General features: G+C 47.1%; 2 protein-coding genes across 18 annotated transcripts in view; both read left to right on the forward strand.

The window, feature by feature from the left end:
• The window catches only part of ap2a1 (adaptor related protein complex 2 subunit alpha 1), a 46,580-nt gene extending 42,711 nt beyond the window's left edge, over nt 1-3,869 (forward strand). For 3 of the 17 annotated variants that reach the window (XM_042000989.1, XM_042001030.1, XM_042001045.1), the window contains 5 exons: nt 59-93; nt 165-199; nt 265-379; nt 542-576; nt 633-782. In XM_042000989.1, the coding sequence (XP_041856923.1) occupies nt 59-93; nt 165-199; nt 265-379; nt 542-576; nt 633-767 (355 nt within the window). In that variant the 3' untranslated portion in view covers nt 768-782. Of the gene's footprint in view, nt 1-58; nt 94-164; nt 200-264; nt 380-456; nt 512-541; nt 577-632; nt 783-2,309 lie in introns of those variants that run through there. The other 14 variants (XM_042001105.1, XM_042001115.1, XM_042001120.1 and 11 more) reach the window with 12 other exon arrangements.
• Nucleotides 3,870-4,658: 789 nt separating this feature from the next.
• On the forward strand, nt 4,659-13,098 carry si:ch211-195b15.8 (dual specificity protein phosphatase 16). The gene is made up of 5 exons (XM_042001478.1): nt 4,659-4,807; nt 5,096-5,188; nt 6,524-6,683; nt 6,772-6,895; nt 12,237-13,098. Exons 2-5 carry the CDS (start codon nt 5,096-5,098, stop codon nt 12,910-12,912), a joined length of 1,053 nt encoding a protein of 350 aa, XP_041857412.1. The 5' UTR covers nt 4,659-4,807; the 3' UTR covers nt 12,913-13,098.
• Nucleotides 13,099-15,959: the final 2,861 nt, after the last annotated feature.

The following is a 15,959-nucleotide window of genomic DNA, read 5'->3' on the forward strand; positions in this document are numbered from 1 at the left end:
AGGTACGAAACGCACCTCACAGGTACGAAAGACACAGGTATGAAACACATAGGCACAGGTACGAAACGCACCTCACAGGTACGAAAGACACAGGTATGAAACACATAGGCACAGGTATGAAACGCACCTCACAGGTACGAAAGACACAGGTATGAAACACACAGGTACGAAATGCACCTCACAGGTACGAAAGGCACAGGTATGAAACGCACAGGTACGAAATGCACCTCACAGGTACGAAAGGCACAGGTATGAAACGCACAGGTACGAAACGCACCTCACAGGTACGAAAGACACAGGTATGAAATGCACAGGTACGAAAGACACAGGTATGAAACACACAGGTACGAAACACACCTCACAGGTACGAAAGACACAGGTATGAAACACACAGGCACAGGTACGAAATGCACCTTGCAGGTACGAAAGGCACAGGTATGAAACACACAGGTACAGGAACGAAACACACCTCCCAGGTATGAAACGCACAGGTACGAAACACACCTCACAGGTACGTAAAGCACAGGTATGAAACGCACAGGTACGAAACGCACCGAACAGGTACGAAAGACACAGGTATGAAACACACAGATACAGGAACGAAATGCACCTCCCAGGTATGAAACGCACAGGTACGAAACACACCTCACAGGTACGAAAAGCACAGGTACAATGATTTGCCGTTTAATATGGAATTTATCTATGAAATAACTACCTGCACTCATTTGATACAATCCAAGTTCCCCATCATCATCTTTTACCGCTAGTAGAAGATTAACATCTCAGAGGATGAAACGGAGACATTTCACCATGTGATGGAAAATATGAGCTGATAGTGTATCTGGTGCAGCAACATGTCTGGAAAAAGTAGTTCCAGGGTGGTGTTCGGCACGATGTAAAAAGTAGTTCCAGGGTGATGTTCGGCACGGTGTAAAAAGTAGTTCCAGGGTGATGTTCGGCACGGTGTAAAAAGTAGTTCCAGGGTGATGTTCGGCACAATGTAAAAAGTAGTTCCAGGGTGATGTTCGGCACGGCGTAAAAAGTAGTTCCAGGGTGATGTTCGGCACGGTGTAAAAAGTAGTTCCAGGGTGATGTTCGGCACGGCGTAAAAAGTAGTTCCAGGGTGATGTTCGGCACGGTGTAAAAAGTAGTTCCAGGGTGATGTTCGGCACGGTGTAAAAAGTAGTTCCAGGGTGGTGTTCGGCACGGTGTAAAAAGTAGTTCCAGGGTGATGTTCGGCACGGTGTAAAAAGTAGTCCCAGGATGGTGTTCAGCACGGTGTAGCATCTCTTCTTCTAACAGCAGCACGTCTGGTCTTCAACCAGCCCAAAAGAGCTCATGTCACTCCGCTGCTAATCGCTCTCCACTGGCTTCCAGTTGCAGAGCATCAGATTTAAAGCTCTGCTTCTGGCTTACAAAACAATAACCCCCCAACGGCTCCAGTCTACCTCCACTCCTTAATCCAGAGCTACACTCCCTCTCCACAGTTACGCTCTGCCAGTGAAAGACGCCGAGTGCTCCCACCACAAGGTGGCGCCACATCAGTAGCTAGACTCTTCTCCTCTGTTGTTCCCCGGTGGTGGAACGATCTACCAAACTCCGTCCGAGCCGCAGAGTCCTTATCCACTTTTAAAAGCAAGCTAAAGACTCAGTTGTTAAGGAGCATTTCCACATTTAGCTTAACTAAATGAGTTAGAAAGATTTGTCCAGCTTTTTGGCTCAACCAAGCACTGAAGAAGCTGTGTGCACTTATGCCCAAGATGATATTGTGTGATGAAATCGTGATCTTGTATTTAAATAAAATGACTTTAAAAAAAAAAAAATTATATGCACTGCCTCTAGCACTACATGACAGCACCTGGTCCAACTGGACTCAAAAGCAGTCTGACTACCACTTAATTATGACGTCCATCTTGTTTGAATTCATGCTTGTGTTGTTCTTACTCTCAAATGTAAGTCGCTTTGGATAAAAGCGTCTGCTAAATGACTGTAGAATAGAATAGAATAACATGTCTGGAAACGTCTGGGAGGTGAGGAGACCAGTTGCTGGAGTGTTAGGAGAGGAATGTCGTCCCATTCTGGTCTGATGCAGGATTCTAGCTGCTCTACAGTCCTGGACCTTTGTTGCTGGATTCCTGCTTCCATGATGCTCCAGATGTTGTGTATTAGTGAAAGGTCTGGACCTGTAGAAGAGACAGAGCCCCAGCTTGTTTTGGAGTTTGGTTGCAATGATCCAGTTCTGGTCCATTCTGCCATCCGGTGAGGTTGTGTTCACTGTCCCGGTGTGACGCTGTTTTTTCTGTTTGCAGATGTACCGTCTGACTCTGCGCTGCAGCAAAGACTCTGTGTCCAGGCGTCTCTGTGAGCTGCTGGCCGAACAGTTCTAGAGGTTGTAGCTCTGTCGTGACCAGTGCTCCCACCATCCCCACCAGCGACCGCTCCCTCGAGCTCTCCTGCCACACCTTTCCCTCCAGCAAAGAATCTTTGAGTTTAAAAAGGAAAAAAGAAAAAAGTGTAACCTACATAAGGGAAGAAGCAGCGGCTGCTTCAGCAGCAGCAGCAATATTATCGTCATTATTCATGTCCCAGCTTCTGATTCCAGCTCATCCTCTACTTGTTTATTAACATGATGCTATGATCTTGTTTTTGTTGGTTTATCTGTGTAGCTGGTGTGTGTGTGTGTCTGTGTGTGTGTGTTTCATTCTGCTCCTTCCTGACTATAGCAGTGTTGCTTTGGGTGTGTGTGTGAGTGTGCACGAGAGATTTCATACGTAGAACATTCCTGGACAGTGAAATGGGAGAAGCTGTTAGTTGCTCGTGCGCACACACACACACACACACACACACAGGGGCGCAAGTTAAAGGCCTCTGATTCCCACTTATTGGACGAGACCTGAGGGTTCCTCCAGCATTCCCAATGAAAATGCACTTCCAGTGTGGGGATGGTCTCCTTGCTGACCCCTCCCCCGTTACTCCCATGAAGCCCTGCGAGCCCGTGTCAGTCTAACGAAGCTGTTTGTGTGTGTAAATACGTGCCAGTGAATCCTTGTTTCTGCAGACATTCCTGTCATGCGTGTTCAGAGCGCTAGCAACGACTTCATCCAGGCTGCTCGGGTTAGAAGGATGGCCCAGAACGGGCGCTATGGCAACGGTGGCCACTGGGATGAGTCCCTTATCGTTCCAGGTGGGAACTGTTGTTGATCAGAAGTCGGAGAGTTGATCACTTCTTCTCCTAAAACGGAAAAACCAAACATGGTTTTATCCAGGCGAGATTTTAAGTGCTTCTTATCCACAAGATACCACAGGGAGGACGTTCCTGCTTTAACCGTTGTTCGACGAGTCGGCGTTCCACCTCGGTCTGTAAGCGAGACGCGATCAGGGATGACTACATCTGGAACGTGGAGGGCGTCGCTGCTAGTTCGGCTTGTTTAACCAGTCAGTCCCAACATCATAGAACAGATTAATGCCATAAATGGGTTTATATTTTACACTACCAACTCAGTCCACGCCGCACAACTCCTGAACGCTTCAGCTGACTCATACAAGCACTGGTGATGTGGAGGACATGACGCCCAGATGTCTGTCCACCTACAGGGACCCTGTAAATATACCTGTGTGAATGTGGGCGTGGCTGGAAGCAGGTGAGGAACAAACATTATAAATCAGGACGTTGAACTTTATAGTGGAAAATGTAGTCACTTTTGTGTGTGTTTACATGAGTGTGTGTGTGTGTGTGTGTGTGTGTATGTATGCAGTATCCACTAGCATATGAAACCTCATGTATCGATGTTAACTGTCCAATACCTGTGTTAGAATTAAGATTTACTCTGTAATGAAAAAATGTGAAAGTAAAACTATGCCATATATCCCGCTGGATGCCTCCTGTCTTCTCTTACACCATCAGCTCCTTGTCAGCCTTCTGCACGTCAAACACTTTCACACAGGAAACTATTTCCACACATTCCAGCACTTTTTCAGGCGTGTGATGGAAGTTATTAAACCAGTCATGAACTCCTAACGGACCAGAAATGCAGCTGTCAGCGAAAGTGGTTGTTCCTGACTTCCTCTGAGGGTGGAGTCAACCTGTCTGCGCTCCGTAGAGAGCGTCCCGCAGGTGTAGCTGCACACCTGAGCCAACACGCACAATGTCAGTCAACACGTGACCCTGCGTCAACATGCATGACCCAACACACATGACGCTGAGGCAACAAACGACCCAACACACATGACCCAACACACATGACTGTTCCCTCTAGCATTATGGTGGTGATGTAGCACAGGACTCAGTTCAGTCCTACGAGGACTGCAGTCCTGCAGGTTTTCCATGTTTACCTTCTCCGACACACCTAAACAAATTAAATGGCTCTGAGTCCAAAGTATGCATAATGATTCAGGTGTGCTGGAGCAGGTAAACATGGAAAACCTGCAGGGAACATGTTGTGTTCACTTGCACCTGGACATTTGAGCTTTACCAGAGAGATGTTATGCACAGTTATGCACTAACATGTTATGTTAGATGCACATCCATTCTGTCCCTGCATCGCGTGCGCAGTGGCGTCATTTTGACAGCTCTTCTCCCTCCGTATCCGCTGCTGCGTGCGCAGAAGCATAGCAGCGCGCTGATTGGCTAACCATGACATCATCCACTACAGATCTTTTGTTGGAAAGAGGATGAGCTCATCTCTGAGCAGCGCGGCAGTCAGAGGGAGCTCAGAGAGGAGGACGGAGCTGCTCCGGATCGGACTAAAACCTCTGCAGAGCTGCGACAGAGACCTGGTCTGAGACCTGCTTCAGGAAACCAAACACAGTAAGAAGAGGTTCATCCTCGGCCTGATCCGGGATTTGCATGAGGAAGAAAGTCCGCAGTTATGAAAGCTGCACATTTTCTTGACCTTTTTTTATTTTTATCAAAATGTTTCGTATCTTTGTGTTTTTTATGTTCTGATATAAAAAGTTGCAGGAGTCTCCTGTTTGCTTTGCTGTGCACAACTTCTGCAAGTTGTCTCAGATCACGTGATAAACACGAAAGCAGAAAATATCTGCAGCAGTTTCTCGTGCGTGTTGTGACCTATTTGTTGTGGGTCTCGCGCTGCAGATGGTTTGGTCCCGAGATGGAGACGCAGAACGACCCCCGCTGTCTGTGATCCTGCCGCGACTCTACCTGGGAGCGGAGAGCGACGTGACGCAGGTCAGAGTAAGAGCGCGCGCACATCCTCACACAGACAGAAACATGGCACACACTTTGAAATCTAGTTTATGATTCTTTGAAAACAAACAGAAAATGTGCGGACTGGTTTCATCCCAGTGACATGATGTCATCCCCAGCGCGAGGCTGCGGGTCTGCACGCGCCTGCAGCTGCATTGGAGCGTGCAGCTCCGTGTAGTTGCGCTTTTCTGCCAGCAGGGGGCAGAAGCAGAACTCTGCTGTTTGTAAGTGCATTTATAAGAAAAAACTAAACAAACAGGACGTAGCTTCATTAAAGGAAAAGTGAAAGAAAAAGATGCATAAAAAGAATATTCACACATTCAGTCAGAACTGGAAAATAAATAAAAGACGGGTATGAGCTGATTCTGTAAGTTTTTTGTCTTTAATTACTGCAAAGGTTTTCTTGTTAGTTTTCTTCCACTCCGGTTTAATATTTGGCCCACATCAGATCAGATCAAATGCAGTTTTAATATATCAATATCAGAAAAGGGCTTTTATTCTGCTACTATTAAAAAACAAACAGTTTAAATGTGACCAGGCTGGAAAACAGAAGAACAAAGACATGAATGACATGACAGGTTGGAATGAGTCTGAACTCTGACATTTTTGAGATGCTCAGCATTGATGCTGTCATTGTTTCCAGCCGCATATTCCAGTGAGGACTTCACCTTTAGGTCTAGTTCTGGTACCTCAGACTAAATTAAGCCCAGAAAACATCAGCCTGGGTTTCACTGCCTGGTTGGGTGTTAAAATGGCTGAAACTGAAGAAATGGACCGTATTTGTCTTCTCTGGCTGCTACAAACCATCACACAGCGTCTCTATGGATTTATACTGAGAGCTTTTCCATCACGCAACATTCAGACCCCGACAGCCACGTCAGACGTCATGACATGCAGTCAGGGCTCAGGAATCGACCCACCGACCAGGATTAGATGGCTGCTCTTCCTCCTGAGCTCCAGCTGTATCTGTTCAGTGCTGAGCTCAAACACACTCCATGTTTGCTGGATAACATGAAGATGTCTTTAAACGCAGTTCCCGCCAACATGCATGTGTCTGATGAAAGGTGAAGCGATGCAGGTTGGATGAATATCTAGGACATCACAGTGGGAGGGGCTAAAGACTCCAGATAATATCTTGTACTGAGCTTCCCCCTCTGAACTAGCTCCAGCCTGGATGCTACGACCAGATGAACTCATTGAACATGTTCTGGAAGCATCGTTTTATCCGAAACCTTGTCCTCTATCTAGTTCTGGCAGAGAAAACTCAGCCAACCTGTGTGTGTTTGTGTGTGTGTGTGTGTGTGTGTGTGTGTGTAGGAGCAGCTGGCCTCTCTGGGTATTTCCTACGTCCTGAGCGTGAGCCGCTGCAGCCCCCAGCCTTCATTCCTGCCTAGTTCCAGGTTTCTTCGCATCCCCATTGATGACTCGCTGTGGGACGACCTGCTGCCCTGGATCCCACAGGCGCTGCACTTCATTGGTCAGGACTACTTCCCTCCCCCTCACAGCATCTCTGATACGACAGGTGTGAGCTGCTGAGTATAATCTGTGTTGTCTCTGCTGTCCAGACGCAGCCATGTCCTCTGGGGCTTCGGTGTTGGTGCACTGTGCAGCGGGAATCTCTCGTTCACCAGCTCTGGCTGTCGCCTACATCATGTACAGTCTGGAAATGGACCTGGACCACGCCTACAGGTAAGGCTGAAACATACCATACACAGCTGGACCGGTGCACCCGTGCACCACCCGACACAGGAAGTGCTTCAGTTGTCTTTCACTGTGTTTAAAGACAGAAGGCTGCAGGAGCGTATACTCACATGTTCACTCGTTGTAGATATTTGATCATCATTTTAATAACGTTTTCCTTCATTCCCTCCCCCACCAAACAACAATAAGAATGGAAGTTTTTAACCCTCTGATGCCTGAAAAAAAGACCATGAAATTTTTTTTCTCCTCGACATATTTTACTTCTTCAGACGTGTACAGTGAGGCTTTTTACTTTTTTATTTTTATTTTAATATATTCTATAAAACTTATATTCATTTAATATTTATATGCAATAAAAATTAGGTGTGGGATTTTAACGTGTTAATTACGATTAATTAATTACAAAAAAATGTAGGCGTTAAAAAATGTTATGCATTTAATTGCAGTTTGCGTTCCAAACAATGCGTCAGTGCACAGTTTCCAGTACACGAATTAGACTGATGCAAATGTCAGAGCTCTACATCAGTGCTGCTACATTTAGCGAGTTTAGCAACGAGTTTCAGACTGTGTTTAAAAAAAGCGACTACCTACAAATCTTGAGACTTTTCTAGTGTTATTGGAGACTTCTGGAAACTGAAACTGTGTCCCAATTCAGGGTCTGCACATGTCAGAGTGTGCAGACTACGAAGTCTACAAGCTTCAAAGTCTGCGTAACATTTGTGAAATGGGAGAGCCTACCTAGCCAATGAGAATTTCCCATAGCAGGACGCTGAATCACTTAAACCTCTGAAATTACAGTTTGCATGTCATAAGACACATCAGCGAACGTTAACACCGACCGTTAACACCGACCATTAACACCGACCGTTAACACCAACCTTTAACACCGACCGTTAACACTGACTGGTGACACCGACTGTTAACACCGACCGGTGACACCGACTGTTAACACTGACTGGTGACACCGACCAGTGACACCGACTGTTAACACTGACCGTTAACACTGACTGGTGACACCGACTGTTAACACAGACCGGTAACACCAACCATTACCACCGACCGGTAACATGATCGTTAACAAAGACCATTAACACCGACCGGTAACATGACCGTTAACAAAGACCATTAACACCGACCGTTAACACCGACCAGTAAAACCGACCGTTAACACACACCGTTAACACCGACTGTTAAGACAGACCGTTAACACAGACCATTAACACGGACCATTAACACCGACCGTTAACACAGACCGTTAACACCGGCCAGTAACACTGACCGGTAACACCAACCGGTAACACCGACTGTTAACACCGCCCGTTAACACTGACTGGTGATACCGACTGGTGACACCCACCGTTAACACCGACTGTTAACACAGATTGTTAACACACACCATTAACACCGACCGTTAACACAGACCGTTAACACCGGCCAGTAACACTGACCGTTAACACAGACCGTTAACACACACCATTAACACTGACCGTTAACACAGACCGTTAACACACACCATTAACACAGACCGTTAACACCGGCAAGTAACACTGACCGGTAACACCGACCGTTAACACCAACCGTTAACACCGACCGTTAACACACACCATTAACACCGACCATTAACACCGACCGTTAACACCGACCGGTAACACTGACTGGTGACACCGACTGTTAACACCGACTGTTAACACTGAGCGTTAACACTGACTGGTGACACCGACTGTTAACACAGACCAGTAACACCAACTGTTACCACCGACCGTTACCACCGACCGGTAACATGACCGTTAACAAAGACTGTTAACACACACTGTTAACACCGACTGTTAACACAGACCGTTAACACACACCATTAACACTGACCGGTAACACAGGCCGTTAACACCGACCGTTAACACCGACCAGTAACACTGACCGGTAACACCGACCGGTAACACCGACCTGTAACACCGACCGGTAACACCGACAGTTAACACCGACCGGTAACACCGACCAGTAACACCGACCGGTAACACCGACCAGTAACACCGACCAGTAACACCGACCAGTAACACTGACCCGTAACACTAACAGTTAACACCAACCAGTAACACCGACCAGTAACACTGACCGGTAACGCCAACCGTTAACGCTAACCGTTAAGACCGACCGGTAACACCGACCGGTAACACCAACCGTTAACACCAATCGTTAACACCGACCGGTAACACCGACTGTTAACACACACCGTTAACACACACCGTTAACACCGACCGGTAACACCAACCGTTAACACCGACCGGTAACACTGATCGGTAACACTGATCGGTAACACTGACCGGTAACACTGACTGGTGACACCGACTGTTAACACTGACTGGTGACACCGACTGGTGACACCCACTGGTAACGCCAACCGTTACCACCGACCGTTACCACCGACCAGTAACATGACCATTAACAACGACCGGTGACACCGACTGTTAACACAGACCGTTAACACCGACCGTTAACACCGACCGGTAACGCCAACCGTTAACGCTAACCGGTAACACCGACCGGTAACACCTACCGGTAACACCGACCGTTAACACCAACCGTTAAGACCGACCGGTAACACCGACCAGTAACACCGACCGTTAACACCCACTGTTAACACAGACCGTTTACACCGACCAGTAACACTGACCGGTAACACCAACCGTTAACACCAACCGTTAACACTGACCGGTAACACCAACACCGACCGGTAACACCAACAGTTAACACCAACCGGTAACACCGACCAGTAACACCGACCGTTAACACACACCGTTAACACCCACTGTTAACACAGACCGTTAACACCGACCGTTAACACACACCGTTAACACCGACCATTAACACCGACCAGTAAAACCGACCGTTAACACACACCGTTAACACCGACTGTTAACACAGACCGTTAACACACACCATTAACACCGACCGGTAACACCAATCGTTAACACCGACCGGTAACACCGACCGGTAACACTGACTGGTGACACCGACTGTTAACACCGACCGTTAACACTGACTGGTGACACCGACTGTTAACACCGACCGTTAACACCGACCGTTAACACTGACTGGTGACACCGACTGGTGACACCCACTGGTAACACCAACCGTTACCACCGACCGTTACCACCGACCAGTAATATGACCATTAACAACGACCGGTGACACCGACTGTTAACACAGACCGTTAACACCGACTGTTAACACAGATTGTTAACACACACCATTAACACCGACCGTTAACACAGACCGTTAACACCGGCCAGTAACACAGACCGTTAACACAGACCGTTAACACACACCATTAACACCGACCGTTAACACCGACCGTTAACACCAACCGTTAACACCGACCGGTAACACCGACCGGTAACACCGACAGTTAACACCGACCGGTAACACTGACTTGTGACACCAACTGTTAACACCGACCGTTAACACTGACTGGTGACACCGACTGTTAACACCGACCGTTAGCACCGACTGTTAACACTGACCGTTAACACTGACTGGTGACACCGACTGTTAACACAGACCGGTAACACCAACCCTTACCACTGACCGTTACCACCGACCGGTAACACCAACCGTTAACATCGACCGGTAACACCGACCGGTAACACCGACAGTTAACACCGACCGGTAACACTGACTTGTGACACCAACTGTTAACACCGACCGTTAACACTGACTGGTGACACCGACTGTTAACACCGACCGTTAGCACCGACCGTTAACACTGACCGTTAACACTGACTGGTGACACCGACTGTTAACACAGACCGGTAACACCAACCGTTACCACTGACCGTTACCACCGACCGGTAACATGACCGTTAACAAAGACCGTTAACACACACCGTTGACACCGACTGTTAACACAGACCGTTAACACACACCATTAACACCGACCGGTAACACAGGCCGTTAACACCGACCGTTAACACCGACCGTTAACACCGACCAGTAACACTGACCGGCAACACCGACCGTTAACACCGACAGTTAACACCGACCAGTAACACTGACCGGTAACATTGACCGTTAACACCGACCGGTAACACCGACAGTTAACACCGACAGTTAACACCGACCAGTAACACTGACCGGTAACACTGACCGGTAACACCGACCGGTAACACCGACAGTTAACACCGACCGGTAACACTGACCAGTAACACTGACCCGTAACACTGACCCGTAACACCAACAGTTAACACCAACCAGTAACACCGACCGTTAAAACCGACCGGTAACACTGACCGGTAACGCCAACCGTTAACGCTAACCGTTAACACCGACCGGTAACACCGACCGGTAACACCGACCGTTATCACCAACCGTTAAGACCGACCAGTAACACCGACCGTTAACACCCACTGTTAACACAGACCGTTAACACCGACCAGTAACACTGACCGGTAACACCAACCGTTAACACCAACCGTTAACACCAACCGTTAACACCGACCGGTAACACCAACACCGACCGGTAACACCAACAGTTAACACCAACCGGTAACACCGACCAGTAACACCGACCGTTAACACACACCGTTAACACCCACTGTTAACACAGACCGTTAACACCGACCAGTAACACTGACCGGTAACGCCAACACCGACCGGTAACACCAACAGTTAACACCAACCGGTAACACTGACCGTTAACACACACCGTTAAGACACACCGGTAACACCTTCTGTTAACGCTGACCGATTATTAATGATGAATAACAAAAAAACGGCTCTTTTGTTTTCCAGATGGTAGAAATGTTGTTAACCTTTTAAAAAACCACAAATATCAAAGATTACAGAATTTTAATTCCACCAACATGTTATAATATAGCTACTTGGTTTTCTCCCCTTTTCCACTCAAGTGTAGTTATTCCCGTTTTCCAGACTGAGTTTAAAACATTATTATCTGTGTCAATTATTTGATTCAGTTGTCCACTAAAACCCATCTAAATAAAATAATGTTGCTTTTTGAGGCATTGTTTTGTGATAGAAATTAATTTATTATAAAGCCTTTAACTAATTCGATTATCTTTTAATGGAGTCCCACCTCTTAAATTTATTATTATTATTATTATTATTATTATTATTATTATTATTGTGTAATGACTCCTGTTATTTGGCTCTGGAGCTCCAGAGTTGTTGGTGTGGCTCCATAACTGGAATAAAAGGGATGCCAGTTTGGAGGTTTGTGTGAGTCCAGCAGGGGGAGCTCTTTGCTGCTAAAATCTGGGCCACATGAAAACACTGAGACCTGCAGCTCTAACCCACTCCCTGTCTGTCTCCTGATCAGGTTTGTGAAAGAGCGCCGACCCACCATTTCCCCAAACTTCAACTTCCTGGGTCAGCTGCAGCACTTCCAGGGCGCTCTGAGCCAGAAGACATCCGGTGGTGACCCGTTCAGCCGACAGCTGAGTAGCCGTCAGGATGCGGGTCCTGAAGCTATCGCAGTGGACTTATCACACCACAAGGACCCAACACAGCAGAGGCACTCACCGTCCAATGGTGGAAATAAAGCCCAGACTCTCCATCTGACCCTCTGTCCGAAGCAGAAACCCTGTGAGGTACCAGCTCCGAGCCCCTCTGAGCCCCCAAATCCAGCACCAAAACCCACACATATGCAGCTCCCATCAGGTTCTGCTTCTCTGTTAGACAAACGTAAAAGCCTCACCCTGTCTCTGACACCTGTGGTAACATCCCCTCCCTCCACGACATCCTGCACCACCCCAAAACCAGTCCACAGTTTGGATTGTGACACCAAGACCCGGTCCAGCACAGAGGACTCCCACAGGGACCAGAACCCATCCTACAGCCGGTGCAGCAGAACCAGGGCTAAGGATCCAGGTCTGCTGTCACCGTTCAGCATCACTCTGAGTAAACTGCTGGACTGGGGGGAGAAGGTCCTGTTAGCCGGAGCGTTTGTCCACCCTGTGAAGATGGGACGGCCGGCTCTACCGTACAGATGCTGAGGGGGCCGCAGGGGGGCGTGACCGTCAACACATACATGTGATGTATAGTGTACATCACATGTATGCACTGACAGACCAGCTGTTCTTTATTTATTTGTTGGAAATGTCACACAGGGACCTGTCAGCTGATCCGTTTCAGGGACTTTTAGAACTATATTTACTGATTAATAAAATATTTCAACCATTTGTCCTGGTCTCCTTCTTGTTTTACAGCCGCTTCGCAGGGACCTGCTGCTACCTTTTCATTCTTATTAAAGAAAGAGGACAAATTCACAATAAATGAAGACAAGATTTCTTCCAAACATTCGTCAGAGCTGAAGAAAAAACATGAGGAGGAGACCTGGAAACGTTCATTATCACACAGATCCTCTGGTGTCTATGAGTGGATGGAAGGTGGTCGGGTTGCAGAGGAGCCAGGTTCGGGAGGGAGATCCAGACCTCCTTCTCCACATTGACACTCTCCAGGTCCTCCAGGGGGATTCAGAAGTGTTCCCGGTCTAGAAGAAATATAATCCCTCCAGCAGGTCCTAGGTCTGACCTTGGGTCTTCTCCCAGTAGAACTCACCTGTAAACCTCCAATCCAATCCAATCCTGGTCCTCGGGGACCACTGCCCTGCACGGCTTGCAAAGACGAGCAGTTCAATTAATCTGCATCAGGTGTGCAGGAGTTGGACAGAACTAAAACATGCAGGGCAGTGGTCCCCGAGGACCAAGACTGAGAAACACTGTCCTGATTTAACCGCCCCAAGCCGACTGCTTTAAATGTTCAGCTGAAGACATGTTTATATAAAGTACACACCTTAAATATTATTCCAAAACAATGTACGAGCAGATCCGCACGGCAAACATCATTTCATACAAATATTCCCCTCAGGACGTTCCAGCTGTTGGAGGAGGAACCGGATGTAAACCACGTTTGATTCGAGATCAGAGATCTGCTGATTGGTTGTGTTGTCAAGTCAACTTTATTCAGAAGTACATTTAAAAAGAAATAAAATTAAAACAAATTAATTATGATACAAAGCTAAATGAAGAAGGGCCGAAATGACAATACATCAGATGAAAGTTGGTCTGCAGGTTTGAATAGACGCCTGCAGATGGAGGCAGAAACCAGCGTAATAAACAGACCAGTAGCGATGTTCCTCAATGCTCACTACACCCTCACAGGACTCTGGTAGGATCTCCAGTTCTGGTCCTGGAGGACTGCTGTCTTCAGTTTTTAGATGTTTCCGGCTTCACCACACTGGGTACAGAACCAGCAACCTTAGAGGTGGATGTCCACTCCATGAGCTGAGGGTGACGTCATGTTACCGTCACCGCTGCCGGCTGGAAGTCTCAAACATCAGCAGGCAGGACACATATGATCATAAACGTTCATTTTAGAGACATTATTCTAGTTTTCACAGCTCCTAGAACAGCAGGATGGTTGCAGGGCGAGGAGGGAGACAGTCCAGGGGCTGATGTACGTACAAAGACCGGTGTACACCAGTTCTAGTCAGCTTCAGGGATTTCTAGAAGCCAGCCTCGGTGGGAGAATGTTCCTACCTCCACGGCTACCCTGCCATACGCGCAAAATCCGGAGAAACGGGAAACTGTGACACCAACGGTCCAGAATAAAACCAGAGATGATGAGACATTTGTTAAAATCCACTATTACCTTCCACACCGTGTTGGATATGAAAGCTGTTTGCAGTATGAATAAAGAGGAATGTTTAGTGTTAAAACTCCTGAATAAATAAATCAGGATGACCAGAGAACAATGTTTGTTATGAACCAGAAGCTCCACCAGTAAAACATGTTCTGTCGTTGTGGAACAAAAATTCAGGCTAAATAAGGCGACAGTCTGCTGCCAGCAGCTTCTACACACATTAATAATCATTACTATTAAATAACATGGTTGCCATGGAAACGTGCTCCTCAGTCAGGCTACAACCAGGTGTTTCCACCTGTAGCTGTTCAGAACATCGATGGTTGGATATAAAACGGCTCCCCAGAGCGTAAAGATGTACAACGGCTGATCTGGCTCTGCTGGACCACATGGAGCCAGACTCCAGAGGGACCGGGTTTTCAGAGACCAGCAAGACTTCCTGCCTGGCTCATGACCTGGTTCTGACCACCGTGTGCTGTGCTGTTGGACCTCTGTGATGGTCTGGGCCCCGCGTTACAGAGACCACCAGGAGGAACCAGACCGAGCCAGGAGGAACCAGACCAAGCCAGGAGGAACCAGACCGTACCAGGAGGAACCAGATTGTACCAGGAGGAACCAGATCGTACCGGGAGGAACCAGATTGTACCAGGAGGAACCAGACCGTACCAGGAGGAACCAGATCGTATCGGGATGAACTGGATTGTACCAGGAGGAACCAGATCATTCCCTTTCTGATTCCATATATATATATATATATATATATATATATATATATATATATATATATATATAAACTGTCTTACATATAATTAAAAGTAGATTTTAATTGTTCATTTTGGCTTGGTGGGTCATAAAGATTATTTTACTGCAAATTAATTTATTCACAGAGCCATAAGGTATTTAAAAATACTATAGCCCTGTATTTAATAATGTTTAAAGAATACGCTGACGGTTGAACGATTTGTACTAATTTAAACAGTGGAGGCACCTATTTCTTTATACATACAATGTAAAGAATGGACAGGCAGCACTGTACCAAGATGGCTGCTTAATTGGCATGCTTCTCTAGCGGCCAGTAGCTTTAGATGGGGCGTCTGCGTATATATGTCTATGATTCCTCACAATAAGCTCAAGATTTGGAAAAACTCCTGCAGGGTTCACATCAAAGGTGTCCCTAGCGCCTGAGAACAAAACACTGCTCATGTCCACAAAAACAGGAATGAAAAGAAGAAAGCTCCCCACTCACACCAAATAAATATCCATCAGTACTTGTGATATTTAATCTGTGTCCTTTTAGCCCATAAAACAGCACTTTATGGGTATGCAACGTGCTGCAGAACTCCAACGTCTGGCTTCGTTGTTTATTGTTCACTGTTTACTTGGGGTGGAGGGCCAGAAG

Source organism: Melanotaenia boesemani, chromosome 2 (assembly GCF_017639745.1).
Source record: "Melanotaenia boesemani isolate fMelBoe1 chromosome 2, fMelBoe1.pri, whole genome shotgun sequence".
NCBI classification, from domain to species: Eukaryota; Metazoa; Chordata; class Actinopteri; order Atheriniformes; family Melanotaeniidae; genus Melanotaenia; species Melanotaenia boesemani.

What these genes read in the sequence shown, in the direction of transcription:
- si:ch211-195b15.8 (XM_042001478.1), top strand. Translation starts at nt 5,096, where the DNA reads ATGGTTTGGTCCCGAGATGGAGACGCAGAACGACCCCCGCTGTCTGTG. An exon ending in CGGAGAGCGACGTGACGCAG is followed by an intron (nt 5,189 to 6,523) that starts GTCAGAGTAAGA and finishes GTGTGTGTGTAG; the next exon opens with GAGCAGCTGGCCTCTCTGGG. An exon ending in GACCTGGACCACGCCTACAG is followed by an intron (nt 6,896 to 12,236) that starts GTAAGGCTGAAA and finishes TCTCCTGATCAG; the next exon opens with GTTTGTGAAAGAGCGCCGAC.